This window comes from Lissotriton vulgaris, chromosome 4_1 (assembly GCF_964263255.1).
Source record: "Lissotriton vulgaris chromosome 4_1, aLisVul1.2, whole genome shotgun sequence".
Classification (NCBI taxonomy): domain Eukaryota; kingdom Metazoa; phylum Chordata; class Amphibia; order Caudata; family Salamandridae; genus Lissotriton; species Lissotriton vulgaris.
Genome location: NC_141691.1, coordinates 699,673,920 through 699,699,460, shown reverse-complemented (window position 1 = coordinate 699,699,460; position 25,541 = coordinate 699,673,920). Strand labels below are relative to the sequence as shown.

The window sequence follows — 25,541 nt, the reverse complement described above, 5'->3', positions numbered from 1 at the left end:
ATGAGGAGCACGTCAGAGCATACCGCGCTCTAGTTTTAAGAAACAGACTTCTCTTTTTTTTGTCCGAATAATGTTCCATGTTTGCAATTTGAAGTTTTGCTTTTCCATTATAAATCTGGGACTGTAAGCCCTCGAATTTGATTTTTTTTTAAAAACAGCGTACGTTAATCCGCAGATCTTTGTCGAAAATGTTTATTTTGCTCGACTTTGCAAGTATATGGAGCAAGTAGACACCTGCACACCCCGGCCCCCTTAGCCTCGCCTTGAGCGTTTCCAAATGTTGGTATGTGTCGCTTGTAAGGGTCTCTGTTAACTCGGTTCTCAACTTTTGCGTCCAGTGTACAACCACGTGTTTGTAAAGCTTATGAATGAATGCATTAATGAACAGGCTCGCACAGAGCAGCTGTGTGAACCATATCGACCCCCTGGGCACATGCAAATGAGGCTGGATTGTAATGTTTACAAGGGCTGTATGTGTGCGCAGGTCCGTTCACACGGCCTTTGGCCAAATGTCTTTTTTTCCATGTTTCTTCCGTAGGTTACTAGTGATGTTAATACGAGTGTACGGATGCATTTAACAGCTTTTTACATACATTGTTTTATAGACAGGGTGGCAAAAAGCAGCCATTGACATGCCTTGCATGCAATCATTGCACTGCTTTCGGCATATGTGCCCTGCTTGTTCTAGAATAAATGTATTTTGAAATGATTAGCCAGAATGACTGTCAGAAAATCAGAAGCCCCCCACCCCCCAATCTTATTGCCCAAGCTCCGCCCCTCGCGAGAGGCTGATTTTGCCCGGGACCTGTTTTCGCGCGGAGAATGATTTGGCACATAAAACGGTTGCCAAGGAGCTTCTGTTGAACAAAAGTTGGAAACTCACACCAGCCAATTGAGAAGGCAGGCAGGCTCAAATAGTCCCATGTGCACGATCTGCCTGGCAACAAGGCGCTAAAGAGATGCCGGGAGCAGAGGGCCGCAGTCGGTCAGTATCATCAGTTCGTGAAGCGAGCAGCAGAGGCGACCGTCTGTACGTTTGCATCTCAAAATCAGCCACCTCTGAAGCCTGTGGGTTTACCCCAGACCCCATGGACGACCCCTCGCTGTGCTTGCTCCCCTGCCACCTGGCTGTGCTTGCTCCCCTGCCCCCTGGCTGTGCTTGCTCCCCTGCCCCCCCTGGCTGTGCTTGCTCCCCTGCCCCCTGGCTGTGCGTCCTCCCTCACAGTGCTTGCTTCCCTGCACCCTTGCTGTGCCTGCTTCCCTGCAGCCTCGCTGTGCTTGCTTCCCTGCACCCTTGCTGTGCTTGCTTCCCTCCGCCATCGCTGTGCTTGCTCCCCTGCCGCCTGGCTGTGCTTGCTCCCCTGCTCCTGGCTGTGCTTGCTCCCCTGCCCCCTCGCTGTGCTTGCTCTCCTGTGTGTGTATGTGGCTCTGTGTGTGTATGTGGCTCTGTGTGTGTATGTGGCTCTGTGTGTGTATGTGTCTCTGTGTGTGTGTGTGTGTGTGGCTCTGGGTGTGTGTGTGGCTCTGGGTGTGTGTGGGGCACTGTGTGTGTGTGGGGGGCTCTTTGTGTGGGATGCTCTGTGTGCGTGCATGGGGCTCTGTGTGTGTGTGTGGGGCTCAGTGTGTGTGTGGGGGGCTCTGTGCATGTGTGTGGGGCTCTGGGTGGCTGTGTGTGGGGCTCTGTGTGTGTGGGGGGGGCTCTGTGTGGCTGTGTGTGGGGCTGTGTGGGGCTCTGTGTGTGGGGCTCTCTGTGTGGGGCTCTGTGTGTGTCTGTGTCTGTGGCTCTGTATGTGTGTGTGGGTGGCTTTTTGTGGGTGGCTCTGTGTGGGTGTAAATGCAATAGGTCATGCATTTGCGAGCTATTAAGCTATTGGCATTGTAAATGACAATGCCATTTATTTAACGATTAAGCTATCGGCAATGTAAATGACAATGCCATTTATTTAACGATTAAGCTATTGGCAATGTAAATGACAATGCCATTTATTTATGATTTAAAAAAAAAAAGTCATGAGCAATACCAATAGCTCTACCTTTAATAATGCCGAGACCATTGCATTGTAAATACTTGTTAATTATTAGTTCCCTAATCCCCCTCCCAGCCTCCCACTTGAGTTTTGTGGCGGCCGCCAAGGGGTTGAGCGCAAGTGTTACTGCAGAGGGGAGTCCTGGCTAGCACAGACCGTGCTCAGAACTTTTCCCACTGCTCGGCAACAGTCCACTTGATGTCTTGTGAGATCAATAGCTGCAGAGAAGGGTTGCTGAATCCCCTCACCTCTTTTTTTTTAAACTTTGCGAAGGGCAAACATTTTAAAATAAAAAAAAAATAAAATTGTAGTTACATGACTTTGCAACTTCGCATATCCTTGTTAACTTTGTTCCACATCCCTCAATCATATCGACAGCTCTACTACACTTTGATTTACTTTCACGTAATTTCTCAGTTACTAAAACAGGGTCTTGAACAAGACATATTAATAAGAAAAGGACAGCAATATTTAGTACATTTCGGCACCTTGCTTCTCTTTTCACTTGAACCCTTGGTCCCAGTTTATAGGCCGTCAGTTCGCTCTGAGATCCTGGAATAACATGCACGCCGGACACGCTGGCCACTCTGAGCACCTCAAGCAAGTCAGTAACTGGAAGAGAAAAGAAACAAAGATGTGTCTTGAGGGAGCGTGCTGGGATGTGCTCGTTTTCTCCAAAATATATTCGCGATTTCTAGGGTAGGGACATGGATGTCAAAGCACTATACAAACATTCATGAAAACACAAATGTTGAAATAAAAACGTAGCAGAATTCAGTCCATTTTCCTCTGACAGAAAAAATAAAAGTGCAATATGAAAATAAAAGAAAGGAAAGAAAAATAACAATAAGAAAATAGAAAAAATAGTACTTAAGCTTTGTGAGGGTGATGAAAAATTTGAAAACTGATGTCAAGTCACTGTTTGAATTTCAATTGATCCCGATTTGCTTTGCGAGGACTTCTTGGGACAGTTAAAAATCAAACATCTTGAATGTTTGTGAACCAGTTACCAACAACCACTGCCCGACTAGCAATACTCACTCTGCTCCACTCCACTCCAGCCTTCACTGGGCGGAGCCTGAATCAGGTGATGAAGAGCGCTAATGGAATCAAAGCTTCCGGGTACCAGTGAGCAGCTACACATGAGGCCAGGACGGGTTGGAGTTACATCGAGGATCCAACCTCTTCCCATTATTATTCAATACATACATGTGTTCTTTGGATTAGTCATTCAGCAATACCAGCTGGACCTCTAAATGCCTGCTGATGACGCTGGGATGCAACTATGACTTTGGAAGGTAGTTAGAAAGTATTCAAAGCCAGTCGGGAATAAATATTTTTTGGATCAAAGAAAGTCTCCAGTGGGAAATGGTTCACTTGGTCTCGGCTAGCCAGACACCTCACTCTTATTCTCTTGGCCCTGACACTTCTGTACAGCCCAAACCAGCCAAAACAGTAAAAAAGAAGAGGTCCCCCTGACTCTGAGCTCGGCTTTATTCCACAAATCGAAGTGGTGGTGAGAGGAGCAAATTGCCAGTTACACATGCTGAGGAAGTTACCACTCCTTCTCGACTATGGTTTAGATCAAGTCCTCTCATGTTTCTGCAACATTTGTCAACATGCCCAACAAACAGATTACAAAGCTTCAGATCTTTGATCACGCCCCTTTCTCACTGCTTCTGTTTTCATACACTTATCTGTTTTAAAAATCAATTACATTCTGATGTATTTTTTTTCTTTTTATTTGATTTTCAAAAAGAGACGTACATTCACAGAATGAAAAAGGAAACCAATTCTTACAGTTATCTTGGCATGGACAAAGAAAACCACATTAGTCGATTACAGAGATATTCAGTAGAGATCGCGGTGTAAACGAATACAAAGCACAGCACTGAGCAATGACAGGGAGTCAGAGAAGAAAATGAAACAAATTCCTGAAGTCACATCAATTGTGCTTACAGCAGGTAACATAGGCAATTATAAACCCTGCATGATGGATGAGATGATGTTGGTACAGGGCCCTCATGCACAGGAGACTCAACTGTATTATTGGACAAATCCAGTGCAGTAGGAGTCTTTAATCTTCGTCCTCGTCCCCACTCTGCCGTGCTAGTTGATATTGTGTGTATAAGCCCCAGAATCTTTTCGGCCTATTACTAGGGGGTAGCAGCTCATTGTACACATCAGATTGGGTATTACAAAACAACATATCTTTTTCCCATTCTGTAACAGTAAGGGTAGGTCCCCGCATCCAGCATATAGCTATTCTGCATTTCGCCAGCAAAAACCCCATGGCGACTAGCTTTCTGACACCCTTACGGAGCGGTTTCGTGTATCCCATTAATGCCAACAAAGGGTCGGGAGTGAGCGAGAATCCCACTACGGTGTTTAAAGACTGAAAAATGTGCCTCCAATATGTTGTTACAGGGGGACATTGACAGGCGACGTGAAAAAAATCAGCACCAGGCATGTTGCATCTGTCACATTGATCAGTGTCCCGCAACCTTTACTGAATAATCGCCGCGGCGTGTAATGTACTCTGTGTAAAAACTTGAAGTGAACTAATCTATGTCGGCCATTAGGTGAGATCTTTTGGGTAACCTCAGAGCAGTAGTGCCAGATCTCATCAGTGAGTGGGGTGCCAAGCTCTGTTTGCCAGGTCAATCTGGCTTTGGTGTATGAGGTGTTGGTAATAGTTTGTACCAAAGCATAAAGATTGGAGACAAGTTTCACGGGAGATTTAGTGCGGAGCAGTATAGACAAAGCTGGGAGCCCTAGGGGTTCCAGTAGCTCCTCTCCTAATAATGCACGTAAGGTGTGGCGTAGTCTGAAATAATAGAATTGCATTAGTGCAGAGGGGGACTACACTCCCGCAACCACGTCTTCCCAGGATCGTGCCCTCCCATCTTTGAACCGGTCATCCATGTCATGAATACTCAAAGTGTCAAGTGCACGAAGAGCACCTGGTTCAGAACTTGATTTGAAGCCACTGGCACCACTCCACTCGTAACAAAGGTGAATATAGTTGGGAACCAGCATGCCGTTTCAATATGGTGTGCCAGGCGTGCACTATAGAGTTTACCAAATCTAGGACACCGCAGCATCTTATTGGTGGTTGGGTCAACAGGCGAGGCAACTGGTTAGGAAGAGCTACCACTTTTTCTATCTGAAGGAGTGAGAGATCGGGCAGGCCGTGTATCCAAGAGTGGGCATGTGAAGCCTGCGCTATACGATAATATATTTCTAAGTCAGGGGCACCCAGGCCTGAGGCGGAGTAGGGCATTGTAAGTATATTGAATGCAACGCGGGGAGTATTAACCGCCCAAACTAATTTGCACAGCAATGTCTGCAACTCGCGAAACATATGCCAGGGGACAACTATATGTATGTTGAAAAATAGGAAAAGGAAGCGATGAAGGACAATCATTTTCATTAGGGAGATTCTACCAACCAACGAGAGGGGAAGTCGAATCCATCTGTCTATATCGTTGCTCAATTTGATAATGACCCTGCCATAATTAGCCTTAATCACCTGATCCGCATCAGAATGAATTTGTGTTCCTACGTACCAGATCGGGTCCGACGACCACTGAAGTGGGAAATCTAGAGGTGTTGGCAAAGTCGCTGGAGTGAGTGGATGAATAAGTGATTTATCCCAGTTTATTTTAAGGCCGGACAGCCCACCAAAACGTGTCACTTCGCGAAGTATTGGCGAAAGCTTGACCTCTGGGTTCCGAATGTATAACAACATGTCATAGGCAGAGACAATTAGGTTACAGTTGGGAAAGCGTAACCCCCTATGCCCATGGTATTCGCACATAGCTCTCAACAGGGGCTCTGCAGCAATTGCATACAGCAGCAGGGACGGGGGGTATCCCTGTCTAGTGCCTCGAGATATGTGGATGAGGGAGAAAACTGTTTCTCCAGTCTTCACTCTAGCCAGTGGTGAATTGTATAATACCGACACTAATTGCAAACTGATCGCGCCCACTCCCTTACGTCAGAGTACTGCCAGCATGTACTTACATTCGATAGAATCAAAAGCTTTCTAGGCATCTAGAAACGCCGCTGCCACCTTAACTTCCGGCCGCACATGCTGTAAGACTCCGAATACTGTTCTCAAATTATGTGATAACATGAGGCCTGGGATGAAGCCAGCCTGCTCTGGACTAATCAGGTGAGGGAGCAGCAGAGATAGGCGAGTAGCCAGAATTTTGGAGAATATTTTGATATCGACATTAAGTAAGGAGAGGGGACGATAAGAGGAGCATTTTTGGACATCTTTATCAGGCTTCAGTAGTGTTACGATCAATGCCTCAGGCATGGAAGGCGGCATGATCCCAGTTTCTCCCAACTCCTAGAATAGTGTACTCAAATGACGGCTCAGTATTTCGCTAAATACCTTGTAGAACGTTATCATTAGTCCATCCTACCCCAGGACACTTCCCTCCATCATAGAACCCAAGGCTAGGTGTATCTCCCCTAGGTACATTCTGATTTCTCTCACGGTAATTTGACCTGTATAGCTCCATCTGCAGCAAAACGTCCCTCCTTTCGGACGAGCTTCCTCTAATCTTACACCATACCACTGGAACAATCTTCCCTTGTTCATTAAGGTGTGCCCTGAGTTCTCAAACTTTAAAAATCATCTTACGACCTGGCTGTTCAAATCGCTGCTTCTCTATTTGTCTGTTGCCTCAGCGCCGAGATGCCCCTGCAGTGGTCAGTCATTGCACTATACCAAGTATCCATTAACATTAACATTTCTACCCTACCTCAGATTTTGAACTCCTCCTTTTTTAAGTCGGCTAAAACTGCTGCAGCTCCCTTTGACCCCTTCATAGCTTCTTTTTTCCTAAGCTCTAACCCATTTCATCTCTTTTCCCCCAGTGCTATTTGATCGTTCTTTACCACTACCTCTTTCCCTTTCGCCTTCAAACGTGATGTAATTTTAACACCTCAAAAAAATACTCACTCATTCTTTTCCTTCTAATTTCCATCCTACAGCGTGTTGCATTTGTAGTTCAGCACATCTAGAATGCGCTGTGCATCACTAATGCTCTGCATTTCTAGATTCTTATTTGTTGTTTCATTCTATTCATTTGGGTTTTCACCCCACCCATTCAGCTGAGATACCTTTCTGGCTCTGATCACCTTAATTCTGCTCGTCATTCTAGATTATCTTCTCTACTTATTTCCTTGAGTCTCTTCTTTGTCTTTGACACAGTGGACCACTCCATGCAGTTCTCCATTTTGTCGTCTTTCAGAATGCCTAGTAGGGCTTTCCTCAGGGTTCTCCTCCTAGCTCTATGGTCATACATATTCTGTTAATTAGGGTGATTACTTTATTATTCGTCTCCCATTCTCCTCTAATTTATTGGGTATCCAGGGGTCTATCCTTGGCTTGCTTTCCTTTTTCCATTGATCTCGCTCCCCTTTCTGAAGTCATTGCATCTTTTATTCTTTATTACCATCTACTGCTGACGATTCCAAGCTTTTTATATCTTACTTTTCTTCCCCTCCTTCATGAAGGAAATCAATGGAAAAAGGAAAGCAAGCCAAGGATAGACCCCTGGATATCCAATAAATTAGAGGAGAATGGGAGACGAATAATAAAGTAATCACCCTAATAAACAGAGTATGTATGACCAGAGAGCTAGGAGGAGAACCCTGAGGAAAGCCCTACCAGGGATTCTGAAAGACGACAAAATGAAGAGCTGCATGGAGGGGTCTACTGTGTCAAAGGCAAAGAACAATTCAGAAAAGGGGTGGTGATGAACAGAGTGTCTGAATTAAGCAGACCACTCTTACCCAGTCCAAAGATCAGGGCTTGATCCATCACCGTTATTTATCTCACTGCACCATCCCAGCTCAGAACCTGGCTATATGCAAATCAGTCTGTCCCTGGCCCAGTGCATCATGGGAACAGGGCAGACTAAACTACCAAGCCAATTCTTCACCAGAAAGGAGACAAGCTACCGGGGACCGGTTTCTGGCATTTCAGCCATCTTCGGCCCGGCTTGCTTGAATCCTGATGGTGCAGTGAGAAAGGGACTCATGTCTGAGTATACCCTGCCACACCTATAGTGGCCAAAAACGATTCAGAAAAGGGGTGGTGATGAACAGAGTGTCTGAATTAAGCAGGATTCAAGCAAGCCGGGCCGACGACGGCTGAAATGCCAGAAATCGGTCCCCGGAAGCTTGTTTCCTTCCCAGTGTAAGAATTGGCTTGGTAGTTTGGTTTGCCCTGTTCCCATCATGCACTGGGACAGGAACAGACTAATTTGCATATAGCCAGGTTCTGAACTGGGATGGTGCAGTGAGCTAAAAAACGGTGTTGGATCTAGCCCTGATCTCTTGACTGGGTGAGAGTATTCTGCTTAATTCAGAGACTCTGTCCATCACCACCCCTTGTTGTTAAATATTTTTTCCACCCTAAGCGTGGAAGGGTATACTCAGATGTGAGTCCCTTGCTCATTGCACCATCAGGATTCAAGCAAGCCGGGCCGACGACGGCTGAAATGCCAGAAACCGGTCCCCGGAAGCTTGTTTTCTTCCCAGTGTAAGAATTGGCTTGGTAGTTTGGTTTGCCCTGTTCCCATCATGCACTGGGACAGGAACAGACTAATTTGCATATAGCCAGGTTCTGAACTGGGATGGTGCAGTGAGCTAAAAAACGGTCTTGGATCTAGCCCTGATCTCTTGACTGAGTGAGAGTATTCTGCTTAATTCAGAGACTCTGTCCATCACCACCCCTTGTTGTTAAATATTTTTTCCACCCTAAGCGTGGAAGGGTATACTCAGATGTGAGTCCCTTGCTCATTGCACCATCAGGATTCAAGCAAGCCGGGCCGACGACGGCTGAAATGCCAGAAACCGGTCCCCGAAAGCTTGTTTTCTTCCCAGTGTAAGAATTGGCTTGGTAGTTTGGTTTGCCCTGTTCCCATCATGCACTGGGACAGGAAAAGACTAATTTGCATATAGCCAGGTTCTGAACTGGGATGGTGCAGTGAGCTAAAAAACGGTCTTGGATCTAGCCCTGATCTCTTGACTGAGTGAGAGTATTCTGCTTAATTCAGAGACTCTTTCCATCACCACCCCTTGTTGTTAAATATTTTTTCCACCCTAAGCGTGGAAGGGTATACTCAGATGTGAGTCCCTTGCTCATTGCACCATCAGGATTCAAGCAAGCCGGGCCGACGACGGCTGAAATGCCAGAAACCGGTCCCCGGAAGCTTGTTTCCTTCCCAGTGTAAGAATTGGCTTGGTAATTTGGTTTGCCCTGTTCCCATCATGCACTGGGACAGGAACAGACTAATTTGCATATAGCCAGGTTCTGAACTGGGATGGTGCAGTGAGCTAAAAAACGGTGTTGGATCTAGCCCTGATCTCTTGACTGGGTGAGAGTATTCTGCTTAATTCAGAGACTCTGTCCATCACCACCCCTTGTTGTTAAATATTTTTTCCACCCTAAGCGTGGAAGGGTATACTCAGATGTGAGTCCCTTGCTCATTGCACCACCAGGATTCAAGCAAGCCGGGTCGACGACGGCTGAAATGCCAGAAACCGGTCCCCGGAAGCTTGTTTCCTTCCCTGTGTAAGAATTGGCTTGGTAGTTTGGTTTGCCCTGTTCCCATCATGCACTGGGACAGGAACAGACTAATTTGCATATAGCCAGGTTCTGAACTGGGATGGTGCAGTGAGCTAAAAAAACGGTGTTGGATCTAGCCCTGATCTCTTGACTGGGTGAGAGTATTCTGCTTAATTCAGAGACTCTGTCCATCACCACCCCTTGTTGTTAAATATTTTTTCCACCCTAAGCGTGGAAGGGTATACTCAGATGTGAGTCCCTTGCTCATTGCACCATCAGGATTCAAGCAAGCCGGGCCGACGACGGCTGAAATGCCAGAAACCTGTCCCCGGAAGCTTGTTTCCTTCCCAGTGTAAGAATTGGCTTGGTAGTTTGGTTTGCCCTGTTCCCATCATGCACTGGGACAGGAACAGACTAATTTGCATATAGCCAGGTTCTGAACTGGGATGGTGCAGTGAGCTGAAAAACGGTGTTGGATCTAGCCCTGATCTCTTGACTGGTGAGAGTATTCTGCTTAATTCGGAGACTCTGTCCATCACCACCCCTTGTTGTTAAATATTTTTTCCACCCTAAGCGTGGAAGAGTATACTCAGATGTGAGTCCCTTGCTCATTGCACCATCAGGATTCAAGCAAGCCGGGCTGACGATGGCTGAAATGCCCGAAACCGGTCCCCGGAAGCTTGTTTCCTTCCCAGTGTAAGAATTGGCTTGGTAGTTTGGTTTGCCCTGTTCCCATCATGCACTGGGACAGGAACAGACTAATTTGCATATAGCCAGGTTATGAACTGGGATGGTGCAGTGAGCTAAAAAACGGTGTTGGATCTAGCCCTGATCTCTTGACTGGGTGAGAGTATTCTGCTTAATTCAGAGACTCTGTCCATCACCACCCCTTGTTGTTAAATATTTTTTCCACCCTAAGCGTGGAAGGGTATACTCAGATGTGAGTCCCTTGCTCATTGCACCATCAGGATTCAAGCAAGCCGGGCCGACGACGGCTGAAATGCCAGAAACCGGTCCCCGGAAGCTTGTTTCCTTCCCAGTGTAAGAATTGGCTTGGTAGTTTGGTTTGCCCTGTTCCCATCATGCACTGGGACAGGAACAGACTAATTTGCATATAGCCAGGTTCTGAACTGGGATGGTGCAGTGAGCTAAAAAACGGTGTTGGATCTAGCCCTGATCTCTTGACTGGGTGAGAGTATTCTGCTTAATTCAGAGACTCTGTCCATCACCACCCCTTGTTGTTAAATAATTTTTCCACCCTAAGCGTGGAAGGGTATACTCAGATGTGAGTCCCTTGCTCATTGCACCATCAGGATTCAAGCAAGCCGGGCCGACGACGGCTGAAATGCCAGAAACCGGTCCCCGGAAGCTTGTTTTCTTCCCAGTGTAAGAATTGGCTTGGTAGTTTGGTTTGCCCTGTTCCCATCATGCACTGGGACAGGAACAGACTAATTTGCATATAGCCAGGTTCTGAACTGGGATGGTGCAGTGAGCTAAAAAACGGTCTTGGATCTAGCCCTGATCTCTTGACTGAGTGAGAGTATTCTGCTTAATTCAGAGACTCTGTCCATCACCACCCCTTGTTGTTAAATATTTTTTCCACCCTAAGCGTGGAAGGGTATACTCAGATGTGAGTCCCTTGCTCATTGCACCATCAGGATTCAAGCAAGCCGGGCCGACGACGGCTGAAATGCCAGAAACCGGTCCCCGGAAGCTTGTTTCCTTCCCAGTGTAAGAATTGGCTTGGTAATTTGGTTTGCCCTGTTCCCATCATGCACTGGGACAGGAACAGACTAATTTGCATATAGCCAGGTTCTGAACTGGGATGGTGCAGTGAGCTAAAAAACGGTGTTGGATCTAGCCCTGATCTCTTGACTGGGTGAGAGTATTCTGCTTAATTCAGAGACTCTGTCCATCACCACCCCTTGTTGTTAAATATTTTTTCCACCCTAAGCGTGGAAGGGTATACTCAGATGTGAGTCCCTTGCTCATTGCACCATCAGGATTCAAGCAAGCCGGGCCGACGATGGCTGAAATGCCAGTAACCGGTCCCCGGAAGCTTGTTTCCTTCCCTGTGTAAGAATTGGCTTGGTAGTTTGGTTTGCCCTGTTCCCATCATGCACTGGGACCGGAACAGACTAATTTGCATATAGCCAGGTTCTGAACTGGGATGGTGCAGTGAGCTAAAAAAACGGTGTTGGATCTAGCCCTGATCTCTTGACTGGGTGAGAGTATTCTGCTTAATTCAGAGACTCTGTCCATCACCACCCCTTGTTGTTAAATATTTTTTCCACCCTAAGCGTGGAAGGGTATACTCAGATGTGAGTCCCTTGCTCATTGCACCATCAGGATTCAAGCAAGCCGGGCCGACGACGGCTGAAATGCCAGAAACCTGTCCCCGGAAGCTTGTTTCCTTCCCAGTGTAAGAATTGGCTTGGTAGTTTGGTTTGCCCTGTTCCCATCATGCACTGGGACAGGAACAGACTAATTTGCATATAGCCAGGTTCTGAACTGGGATGGTGCAGTGAGCTAAAACACGGTGTTGGATCTAGCCCTGATCTCTTGACTGGGTGAGAGTATTCTGCTTAATTCGGAGACTCTGTCCATCACCACCCCTTGTTGTTAAATATTTTTTCCACCCTAAGCGTGGAAGAGTATACTCAGATGTGAGTCCCTTGCTCATTGCACCATCAGGATTCAAGCAAGCCGGGCTGACGACGGCTGAAATGCCCGAAACCGGTCCCCGGAAGCTTGTTTCCTTCCCAGTGTAAGAATTGGCTTGGTAGTTTGGTTTGCCCTGTTCCCATCATGCACTGGGACAGGAACAGACTAATTTGCATATAGCCAGGTTATGAACTGGGATGGTGCAGTGAGCTAAAAAACTGTGTTGGATCTAGCCCTGATCTCTTGACTGGGTGAGAGTATTCTGCTTAATTCAGAGACTCTGTCCATCACCACCCCTTGTTGTTAAATATTTTTTCCACCCTAAGCGTGGAAGGGTATACTCAGATGTGAGTCCCTTGCTCATTGCACCATCAGGATTCAAGCAAGCCGGGCCGACGACGGCTGAAATGCCAGAAACCGGTCCCCGGAAGCTTGTTTCCTTCCCAGTGTAAGAATTGGCTTGGTAGTTTGGTTTGCCCTGTTCCCATCATGAACTGGGACAGGAACAGACTAATTTGCATATAGCCAGGTTCTGAACTGGGATGGTGCAGTGAGCTAAAAAACGGTGTTGGATCTAGCCCTGATCTTTTTACTGGGTGAGAGTATTCTGCTTAATTCAGAGACTCTGTCCATCACCACCCCTTGTTGTTAAATATTTTTTCCACCCTAAGCGTGGAAGGGTATACTCAGATGTGAGTCCCTTGCTCATTGCACCATCAGGATTCAAGCAAGCCGGGCCGACGACGGCTGAAATGCCAGAAACCGGTCCCCGGAAGCTTGTTTCCTTCCCAGTGTAAGAATTGGCTTGGTAGTTTGGTTTGCCCTGTTCCCATCATGCACTGGGACAGGAACAGACTAATTTGCATATAGCCAGGTTCTGAACTGGGATGGTGCAGTGAGCTAAAAAACGGTGTTGGATCTAGCCCTGATCTCTTGACTGGGTGAGAGTATTCTGCTTAATTCAGAGACTCTGTCCATCACCACCCCTTGTTGTTAAATATTTTTTCCACCCTAAGCGTGGAAGGGTATACTCAGATGTGAGTCCCTTGCTCATTGCACCATCAGGATTCAAGCAAGCCGGGCCGACGACGGCTGAAATGCCAGAAACTGGTCCCTGGAACCTTGTTTCCTTCCCAGTGTAAGAATTGGCTTGGTAGTTTGGTTTGCCCTGTTCCCATCATGCACTGGGACAGGAACAAACTAATTTGCATATAGCCAGGTTCTGAACTGGGATGGTGCAGTGAGCTAAAAAAACGGTGTTGGATCTAGCCCTGATCTCTTGACTGGGTGAGAGTATTCTGCTTAATTCAGAGACTCTGTCCATCACCACCCCTTGTTGTTAAATATTTTTTCCACCCTAAGCGTTGAAGGGTATACTCAGATGTGAGTCCCTTGCTCATTGCACCATCAGGATTCAAGCAAGCCGGGCCGACGACGGCTGAAATGCCAGAAACCGGTCCCCGGAAGCTTGTTTCCTTCCCAGTGTAAGAATTGGCTTGGTAGTTTGGTTTGCCCCGTTCCCATCATGCACTGGGACAGGAACAGACTAATTTGCATATAGCCAGGCTCTGAACTGGGATGGTGCAGTGAGCTAAAAAAACGGTGTTGGATCTAGCCCTGATCTCTTGACTGGGTGAGAGTATTCTGCTTAATTCAGAGACTATGTCCATCACCACCCCTTGTTGTTAAAAGGCAAAGAACAGACTCAAGGAAATAAGTAGAGAAGATAGTCTAGCATGACGAGCAGAATGAAGGTGATCAGAGCCAGCAAGGTATCTCAGCTGAATGGGTGGCGTGAAACCCCAAATGAATAGAAGGATACAACAAATAAGAATCTAGAAATGCAGAGCATTAGTGATGCACAGCGCATTCTAGATGTGCTGAACTACAAATGCAACACGCTGTAGGATGGAAATTAGAAGGAAAAGAATGAGTGAGTATTTTTTTGAGGTGTTAAAATTACATCACGTTTGAAGGCGAAAGGGAAAGAGGTAGTGGTAAAGAACGATCAAAAAGCACTGGGGGAAAAGAGATGAAATGGGTTAGAGCTTATGAAAAAAGAAGCTATGAAGGGGTCAAAGGGAGCTGCAGCAGTGTTAGCCGACTTAAAAAAGGAGGAGTTCAGAATATGAGGTAGGGTAGAAATGTTAATGTTAATGGATACTTGGTATAGTGCAATGACGGGGAACATCCATGACAACGCGGTGAAAACACTGCGTTGCCATTACGACACAACTTTTACAATGCAAGTCGTTACCACGACTTGCGCTGGAGGGCGCTGCAGGCTAAGGAATAGTAGATTTACTATTCCAACACCTTCCAAACTGTACGTAGGCTGGTGTTGGAATAGTAAATCTAACTATTCCTAAGTCCAGCACCCTGCAGCGCAAGTCGTGGCAACGACTTGCGTTGTAAAAGTTGCGGTGTGATGTACCGCGATCTAAAAGATCGCGTTGTATCATCATACATCCTGCCATGACTGACCACTGCAGGGGCATCTCGGCGCTGAGGAAACAGACAAATAGGGAAGCAGCGATTTGAGGCCACCCTGACAGCCCCTATAGAGTGACCATGAATTAAGGTCCCTTAAAGTCTTCTAGCTCTTGCCATGTCTGGTGTGTATGTAAAAATAAGAAGGAAATTGAACAAACACAAGAGTTATATGCATTAAATGGGATTAAAAGGGGGGTTTACAATTACACTAAGCAGGATGATTGTTTTAGAGTGACTGCTACTTATTTTATATGCATGTCTGGAAGATAGGTAGTACCTCCTAGAGGGTCTACTAGAGGTTCATAAAACATATCCCCAAAGACAGTGCTCATCAAGCCTTCGATTGTGTGTCTATTTCCAGAAGAGCTGAAGGACCACTTTTTCTGGTACAAAGAGAAAACTGTGATGACTTCTGTGGTGATAACCTGAGAAGAGATAAAACCAATCAATGCGGTGAAGATGGAGCAGCAAATACTAATACCTCAGGGACACTAACCAGGAGCTTCTTTTTATATTGTATTAAATTACTGTAACTGTTAGGATAACATCTGTACGACTGTGAGGAGTTGACTGGATCCAACTCTTCAAGATCAAGCTTGATTGAATATATATTTTTCTTAAAGTGCACACTCGATTTGGTTTGCACATGTGCTTTGGTCTAGCTGTAGAAATACATATTGCATAGACTATTAACTGTGTGGTAGATTAACATTCGCTTTTGTCGCTGGAATTCATAGCGAACTAAATGCAGATATGGGATCCCTGGTGAGACTTCGGTAGGTTCGCAGTTTTGCAATTTTAGCATGTTTTCAGCAGGTTAGCACCCGAGGATCTTGAGGCATGCCTGCGCTTATTTTAAATTGCCCCGATTAGAGGTGGGAGGGGGAGTCATGTTGCTGGCTTTCACGACCTACAATGAGCACAAAGAAATGTATTTCCACCACAAATATTCCCAGGACCCTGTGCATGGAGTCTCTATTCTAAATGTCTTCTCCCCTCCGGGAAAATGAAGGTGTGAGGGAAGATTGGGAACAATGGGGGCATATTATCAAGCATTGTGTCATAATTATCGCCGCTTTAGCAGCAGAAAGCTTCCGCTAATGCAGCGATAATGGGCTTGATAATATGCCTTAGAGAATTCCCATAGAAGCCCATGTTCACACCAGAACATGGGCTTCTATGGGAATTCACAAGGGCCTATTATCAAGCCCATTTTCGCCGCTTTAGCTGCAGTTTTCTGCCACTAAAGTGGCGATAATTATAACGCTGTTCCTTGATAATATGCCCCAATGATCTTCCACACCTGGCTCCAGGAACCAAGCAGCAGGGTGACTGCAGATTGTTCAAGACCTGGTAATACCTTGCTGTCCCCAGTGGAAGTGTACCAGAGGAGGCGTCAAGGGCATCCTTAGTGAAAAAGTCAGCAGCCAAGAGAGCTGCAATACAATGTAAAACAAAAAGGAAAGAACCAAGAAAATAGAAATCTGGCTTGGACTACCAGTGAAGCAGGAGTGTGCCACACAAGCGCGTGCAGCACTAAAAATCTGCATATCATCCTGGTGTCCCCAGAAGGACAAAGATACCCCACACAAAATTAAAAGTAGATTTGGGGCCACCTGGAGCATCAGCAAGCCACACAAATCCGCTATGCAGGTAGAAAAAAGTTAAAATGTTACATTTTCAAGGTGGGAGTTATTTGAAACACTCATTGGGCTTAGATTTTTTAAGATCCTGGGGCTACTGTGAGATCTCCTATTGGGCTCATTAGTTGTTGTGAGACAACGTAAATAAATATAGAAATAATCATGTTAACCCCTTGCGTGCGGGGCGTATTCCCCGCCTGTGCTGACTCCGCCTTGCGCGGGCAGAGTCATGACGGAACGTTTCCGTCATCAGCACAGCTCAACCGATGCTGATGACGGAACCGTTCTGTCATCAGCACGCAAGGGGTTAAATGCGGTAGGTCTTTTGTCATATACATGAAAATCGTATGTCAAGGCCCTTAGGTTCGGGCTCTGTATTGTTAAAGACAAATGTATAGTATGTGTTGTCAAAGCAAATAGGCCATTGGTTTTTAAGGTTCTATGAATTGCCAAGGACTGTAGGCTTGAGTTATTATGATTGGGAACATCTTGACAGAGGCAGTACCTTCTGGCTTTTCAATACTTAACAGACGTCTGTGTTTTGCTGCAGGTCCATGTAGAGGTAATGCTGTTTTGAAGGATGGAGATTGCTGATGCACAAAAGGGTTTTTTACCCCCAAAGTTCTGCTTTCTTTATTAGATTTTATTTGAAAAAAGTCAAAACAACAACAGTTGCATGCACAAAAGGTTTAAGGTACCTCAAAACTAATGTGTCAAGACCAGTTTCAGGGGTTACTTGCACCTTGTGGTATTTTTCAAAGGTCCATGCTTTGCACCATAGTTACTTTGTGAGGCCTCTTTGGAGGGATTCTGATTGGTATTGGCCAGCTTGCATTCATTTGTAATGTTATGCTTTGTATTTAGTTATAAATGCATTAAAGTATGTTTCCTCTTAAAAGGAAAGCACTTACTAGACAATTATGTATTGAGTGTTATTTTGAGCACTGCTGAGTTCTCCGTTTCTAGGACTTGGGGTTAAAGGCCCCCTTTTTTGGACAGCTGGGCACCAGTTACTTCTGATTGCCCTGGGTTGTCCTGAACTGAATTTCTCACAGCTGCCATACATGACAATTGAAGTGGATGCAAAATGGCTCCTCCAGAAGTTTGAAACTTTTTGCCGTTGCCCAAGAGACATTTCATATCTCAGGTGTGTACAGAATGGCTCTTAGTCCCACTTGGTACCTTCTTCTGTCCCACACCGATTCCGATCTGCCCTTCTGCTTTTTATATAGAATATGTGATAGACTTCCTAACTGCCAGCACAATTGCAACACGCGTTTCTATACCTATGAAGATGAAGGCCCTTCTAATTAGACATGTTGTCAAATGTCAATAAACAATGGATAGATTACAAAATACTGAAGCTTTTTTAAAACAAGACTGAGCTGCTATTTGCCACTCCTGAAGGCACTACCCCCCTCATCTGCCTAAGTAGGAACAGCAGTTGAGGCACTGCATAAAAAGCCATCTATAAAAGAAAAATTTCAAGCAGGATCATCAGTTTTCATAGCAAACAGCTGTACGAGATCACAACATTTCTGGAAGACCAATACAGGGCAATCAGTGTATACAGTAGCGGCAATATAATCAATATATCTCCTCCATCTTGTCTCCTCCACAATATATACTGTGTGCATCAGCTTCAATTGACATCAACAATCACAATTATAACAACAACTTACATGATGAACGGAATTCTTCGAGGTTTTCCGCAAAAGATGCAGGAATGTACTTGTGGTTAAAAGCCTTACAAATACAAATGCTAATTGAGAATACCAAATGAAGGTGCAAGCCCAATTTTTGCAATATCCAACTAAATTACTGTGGACCTGATGCATCACTTTTCCTTAGAAAGCCTAGATTTCTCATGCTTTATACATGCCAAAGAAACTGAAACTGAAACCAATATTTGCATCTGCCTTACCTTCTGCGCTGTTGGAGATATCTGGTGGTGGCATGATCTCTTCATCGACCCTTGTACTTCTCTCGCGGTAATATGGGACGCTTGTGGTGGTGTACTGAGGTTTCTTATCAGAGGTTAGTTTTGCATTTGGATAGTATTCAGGAGAGGTCTCCTCTGGGTAATATGCCTCTGTGGTTTCTTTGCTATATGGTTCTTCTGTAGTTGTGACTAGGTAGTCATCCCCCGATTCGTAGCCATCGTATGGAGCACTTCCATGTTCGTATGCTTCTGCGAATACTTCTTCATGAAAGCCGTCATCACCTTCTGGGAATTCAAATATTTTAATCGCATAAATGATGGTTTCATTGAACGATCAACTCATGTCTACATTGAGATAAATCTACTAAAAGGACAAGCATTGGCAATGCCATTAGGTCTGGCTTTAAAGGAATGGTGCATGCTAATGTGAAGTATTACAGGTAAATAGCAGGGCAATGGATATGTATTTGTGTGGAAACAAAGAACTGTAGAATAATATTGGTGTAGGTGAACATGTCAAGTTACAGGTGCACCATTAGGACAGGCATAAAAATATATGCAGGTAAATGACTACCCTCTTCCAATCTCTGCTGCTTCCAGAAAAACAATACCATACATTATCTGGTTATCTCCATAAATGATCTAGTTATCGAAGACACTTTAATAGTGTTACAATGCCATGCGAATATCCCTGATAGTTCAGGTAGCTTGATAAATAAACAAAATTATAAAATCTGTGTGGAGGCTGAGCATTTTTGTGTAAGCATACAAGTTATGGCCAATCAAAACATGTACTTATGGCTCTCAACATGTGGGCAGAGCCAAAGCCCTCTCCTGGCGATACTCGCATGCTTTTCTGGCGACAGCTGCGTTGTCAAGTCAGACCATAAGAAGGCATAGCACAATGAGAGACCGGGAACAAACCAGAAACACACACTAAAATACATGTCCTCTGCTACTTTTCATTCTTAAGCTGTTCTTGCTGCACCAAACTGCACCAGGTGGTTTAAACCAAAGGATGGGTGGCACTTTCAACTTCCACAACTTTTCCTTTTCATGAGAAGCCGTATGGTTCTAGCTCTGGGTATGTATTTTAGTATGTGTTCTTCTCACCCTGTAGGTTGGATGGAGTAGTGCATTTTTGCAATGTTTGCTAAGACCTCCAAACATTGCCCACCATCACTCTTAAGTTTCCAGCGAACCTACTTTTAGCACAGGTTCTCTATATTATTTCTTTTTTTAATTTCAACAAGCTACTAATGTTAACTAACATTTCAACATTTTTAAAAAGCACCATGTTGTGAAAGAAAAAACTTTGCAAGTACACTTCGTAATTTTTAGCATGACTCAAGTTGCGTATTATTTGACAAATTGATGGAACTATAATAGCCATGGTTGCTCATTAATTGATACAGTTGACTACTCAATTGATCTTAAATGGCTCTGAAAGAACCCCTTGATTGTTACATTACTAAACACAGTGACAGGATTGATGAAGCAGAGCAAAGGATTTTGGACCTAGAGGATAGTGGTAGTGGTTCAACATTCGGGGTTGTCCGCATGTTGGAATCATAAGTGTTGCAGCTGCAGGCTGAAGGTGAGGGCTTGGAGGGTCACACAAGATAGAGTAACATCAGTATCTTGTGATACATGAGACTAAACAAATGGAGAATATGGATAGAGTTATAGATGATGACTTCCTCTCCAAGCACTTTGTGGCTGAACATGTGCACAGGTCACTAATAGTGCAGCCCTCAGCAGGCCACCATGGCCAATAATAGAAATGGCTCTTAAATTTAGAGACCGAGATTTTATTGTTATGTTGGCCAAGGAGAAAAGTTGACTTAAGAGGGATGCAGGGTGGTCGAACCTCAGAGTGGATCCCAGTCTTGGAATCACTTTTAGTGAAAACCCCTGAATTAGCCGGCCCCTGGTGCCTTCATGTCTGTGAAACTTCAACTTACCTCAACTCGCCTTTAAAGCAAGTTAATTTCTGCAATTACTGTCTGAGCAGCACTCTCAAATGATTCGTCTGTCCATATTCCAGTGGAGCTAAGCGTACGGTGAGTGCCATAGGCTAATTGCAGCTGACAATCCTTGCCCGCTTCTGCCGTCTGGAGACCCACAGCCCAGTGGGGTTGGCTGTGTGGACACTGGTGCTGCCTATAATGCGTCTCCTGCTCGCCCGGGCTCTGAAAGTAAGAAGGATCCCACCATCTTTACTGAGGTAGGTGACGGGTTCCTATCATCCCTCAACTGCTCATTGAATCCCAACGCCACCTCTTATTCTGAGCTGATACGGCACCTCTGAATTTCCTGAGCTGTTGGGGCTGCTGGTTCTGCTCACTTGCTCGCCCGAGTTCTGGACCGGCTTTGAAAAAATGAAGGAGCGCGCTATCTTCACTGAGAGTGATGAGGAGGGGACCCGACTGCTCCTCTATCGCTCTTTGGATGCTGTTGCTGCCTATTCCACCCAGCTGTTCCAACGTTTTTGAATTCCCGAAACGCATCCGGCATTTCTCCTTTGGGGTTGCCGAGGGAGCCCTTCATTCTGCCCAGGTTGGTGCTGAGGGTCCAATCGCACCCTGGACGCCTATACTAATTCTGCACCCCCTTGCATTGACCTGGCACCCACTGTACTGGGTGGTGAGTGCCTTATTACTTTATTTTTGTCACGTACACTTACATAGCTGGTAGCATGATACATACATATAGCATACTTTCAGTGGCTATGTCCATTTACACTGACTGATTTGTAACGTTTACATGATGGTTATTCCCCATTAGCATGCCATTCCACAATGGTTGTGACCCAACTCCTAGACTGTGCATGTGTCCATACAATGTGATCCAAAACCAAGTTAACAGAGGATACACGTAGGATCCTTTGCGCTAGTTAGGTACTACAGACAAGGGTTGTGACACATGAAGTTTTCGTACTTATTTCCGCCGGTTGTGACCCACTGCATTAATTGGGCACATATGTACAGAAGCAAAACTGACACATACATGCACTGGTTGTGACTCACAGAATGCACCCGGATTATACATGCCAAGTCTACCTGGTGTCTGGCTTTCTGCCAGTCCTGGTTCTACACAAATCCCCAATCCTTGTTGATCCTTACCTCTGCATCTGGTGTTGTCCTTGCCATGAGGAGTGTCTCACCTTGACCTGTATGCAAATTGTTCACCTATATTGTTTATTTAAGTACATTTATGAAGCATATTTCATTCTACTGTGCTCCTCTATCCTTGCACTTAAACGGCCACTAAAACGTACTCTTAATGGCATCACCTACTAGACACCGAAAAGTGATTTCTAAGCAATTGTCATAGAACCTGGTTATTAATACGGAGAAGGATCCTTCCTGCCTCTGTAGTCGGCATGCAAGGAGTGCCGGTACAGCTTAATCTCTGACAATACAGGCTGGTTTCAACTCAGGGTTTAAGACCAGGGACTATGAGGCCTTGTGGGTTCACGTCTAGGAGTTGGCCCGAACGCCTCTCGTATCCCCCCATCAGAAGTTTTCAATCCTCTCTGATCATCTGGGAAACTACTAGTACCCCCCTTACCCTGGGCACCCAATGCCCTGGACCTGCAGGATAGAAGATGAGTGTGCTGCTGCAAAGCAGCTTAATCCACTGACTGATGTATAATAACGATATATTAGCTGCTGACATACTCGGATCAGGCCTTTGTTATTTTTGCCAATGTTATGCCTATAATTATATTGTATACCTATATTGTGATTTATATGCCTATACTGTTATTTTATGCCCATGCTGTGATTTTTGCCTATTTTACTTCCCATGCGCACTAAAGACCCGGTGTTTATTGTAGTCCACTGACGCTGTTTATTTAACCACTGGATGCCTTGTTCCTCTTTCTATGTACCCAAAAAATTGCATCTACTGACCTCACCCGGCACCATCTCACTGTTTTCTTTATGTATGATAACCCCTAAAATCCATGACACTGCAAAGCCTGCTGCAGAAACCTTTCTCAGCCACCAGCTAGAGCCTCCATTCCACCAGATCCCAGTCTGTCTTGTATACAAAGGGCTTGGTACAGTCTGGCCCTAAAATTTGTCACTACCCCCAGCTCCTTGATACCTTGACCCCTAAGGACCCAGAAAGTACAGCATACTCTTCGACACTCCTCATCAATCAAGACCCCTTTAACTTGCAGATATCCTAATAGATCATTGTGTGGACCTCCCCTCTACAAGAATCTAACACTGGCACTCTACTCTTCCCACGAAGTGACCACCAACCCTTCCCACCACTCCTCCCTCCCCATGCACATCACCATCATCCAACTGACTAACCAATGCTCTCATAATCCCTAACCCAGGGCTCCATCCTGAACACAAACACATCACCCCATAACCCAACCCCCTCCCGGAAATTCCCACCAAATCTCTCCAAACACACAGCTAAAACCTAAATACACAAGCTCCTCAAAGAACACCCAGAAACACTAATAACTGACATCTATCACAGCTCAACACAAGGAGGCCTCATAACAGACATCATTTTCTTCTCCAAAAATCTGCCAAATGGAGAACCAATTTCCTACAGAGTAACCAATGCCACCAATATCCCATATGGATCCAAACTCACCATATCCCCTTCATAGAAGTTTGCTGGCTAACTGTTCATAACCATAATATCATATTCACTCATAATATAAAAAGCATATCGACAGAGAAAAATCCACCTTCTTCAGTGCCCAACTAGGCCAGTCTAAAAATTGTCCCAAAGACCTCTTCAAGATCATCAAAAACCAAACCTCCTCCACTCCCAACTTCCTACAGATGCTTTCAGTAAACGCTGTCAAGAGTTTGCTAAATTCTTCTCAGACAAGATATCAAATATTGAACTCTTGTTAGAACCCTCCTCCCTCTCCTACCATCAAAGACGGTACCAACGCTAGCCCCCCACACAACTCCTCTCCAATTGATGTTTATCTCTACAATCCCAGCACCTCAAAATATCAGAGCTACAGCATCAACCACCTCCAACCAAAAAAGAATGCAGACTGGTCCAAATTCGAAACCATATCTCAAAAGGAAGTGAGGGAAATACTGCCATCCATAGAGCCGAACTCCCTCCTCTCTAACCCTCTTGCCTCCTCTCTTTGTTAAAAAATTCAGTCAGATCATCTTTCCGGCCTGGATGAATATCATCAACTCCTCACTATCAAGCTGCTCCATGCCGGCCTCCCTTAAACTTGGCCAAATCACCCCCTTCATCAAGAAACCCGACCCCGACAAACTCAATAACTACAGACCCATCACCAACCTCCCTCTATTTGCTAAAACCAATGAAAAATGTGTCCTCTCTCAATTAAAGAAACAGATGGAGAAATTTAATTTACATGACAGATTACAATCTGGATTTAGGAAGGTTTGCAGTACAGAGACTGCAATCCTGAACATTACTGATAGCCTACAAAGATCCCTTGCGCTGATCCTGAAAGAAGCCAGAATTGCCTACCATCTCTATGCAGATGACACCCAAATCACTTCACTCAAAGACATCCTACATTCAACAACACTCTCTCCCTGATACACACCTGGCTCAACAACAGCCATTAAAATTAAACCCCAACAAAACTGAACTCCTCCTTATCCTGCCTAAAAACAACTCCCACCGCTGGCTCAACAGTCTAACTTGACTAAACTGTAAACTATCTTCATCTAACCCTGCCAAATCCCTTGGGATTACTCTTGACAAAAGCTTGAATATGAAATAACATATCCACACCTCCTGCAAAAACTGCCTTCTACACCTTAAAACACAACAAAAAATCAAACCATTTATCCCCTCCAAAGACTTGAAGACCCTTATCCAATCCCTTGTTCTTCCCAAGCTGGAGTAGGCAACGCAACAATTACTGGCATTTCAAAAACACCCCTCCTGTAAATGAAGTCCACACTCAATGCAGCAGCTAGACTGATCTCTGGTGAGAGACGATTCAACCACATCACTCCCACTCTCATGAAACTCAACTGGCTACCAATTGAAGCGAGTAGTATATTCAAAACAGCCTGCATAACACACAAAGCTCTCTACTCTGGTTATCTGGTTATCCTACCTACCTCGCTAGCAAACTCGCTAAAGCAGGCCAAAAAAAGACCACCACGAAGCTCCAGCACCCTTCTCCTCATCCCTCCCAAATTCAAGAAAGCCAAATCCCGCACTCGATCCTTCTCGGAAAACGCCCTGAGAACTTGGTATGCCCTTCCCAAAGAACTGTGTGACAACCAATCCTACCTTCACTTCAGCAAAAACTATAAAACTGTCTCTTTTCAAATTCCTAAACTAATCCACCTAAACTACCTAATGTGACCTACCAAGTTCCATGTCTACTCAAACTCACTACTTACTCTGATGAACTGGCTGACAACCAATCTTACCTTCACTTCAGGAAAAACGTAATACTGTCCCTTCTCAATAAATTCCTAAACTAATCCACCTCAACTACCCTGCTTCAGTTACTAGTATCCCGTCCAACAATCTTACTATACACTCTGACCCGGATCCCAACCCCCTCTGTATTTCCCACTCCCTCCATATGATGTATCTTCATTTTCTCCCCACTTGTATCCACCTCCTGTAAATAAGTCCTGTTTACCTGCTTCTTCCCCTCGATTGTATGAATTCTTATCTTTCCCGCTTCTACTATGCCTACTGTAAATGTTGTAAATGAGGCGCATGTAACTCCTGTAAAGCCTTATCATAAGTAATTCTTGCAAAGCGCTCTGATGCCCTCAGGTCTAGTTCATGCTATATAAAACTCAAAAATAAAAAAATAAAAAGATGGTTATGAGATACTGGGTGTAAGAGGTGTCAAAGAAAACAGGTCAATAAACATTCATTAATGTGAAGATGGTGCTCATTTAGTTACACCTAGTATCTTAATAAACTGCTTTCCAGTAAAAATACATAAGTGTGTAAGTATACGATTATTCCAATTTCTTGCTTTCTAGCATTGTAAAATATAAAGTACAATGGGGCATATTACCAAGCAATAGCGATAATTATCGCTATTACTTGGTTAGAAACAAAACTTTACTGCTGAGCTGCGGCGATTTTTACCGCAACTAAACCTTGGTATTACCAAGGTTTATCGCAAATGCGATAAAAATCGCCGCAATGCATGAATATCGCTGAAA

At 44.9% G+C, this 25,541-nt stretch overlaps 1 protein-coding gene across 1 annotated transcript in view; it reads right to left on the bottom strand.

Annotated features, from left to right (window-relative positions):
- LOC147722464 (uncharacterized) overlaps positions 1-25,541 on the bottom strand; it is a 240,545-nt gene that overhangs the window by 173,513 nt on the left and 41,491 nt on the right. Inside the window, exons 3-4 of the mRNA XM_086966847.1 lie at positions 18,343-18,645; positions 2,516-2,639 (exon numbers count right to left, since the gene is read on the bottom strand). Coding sequence (XP_086822973.1) covers positions 2,516-2,639; positions 18,343-18,645 — 427 coding nt within the window. The remainder of the gene's footprint in view (positions 1-2,515; positions 2,640-18,342; positions 18,646-25,541) is intronic.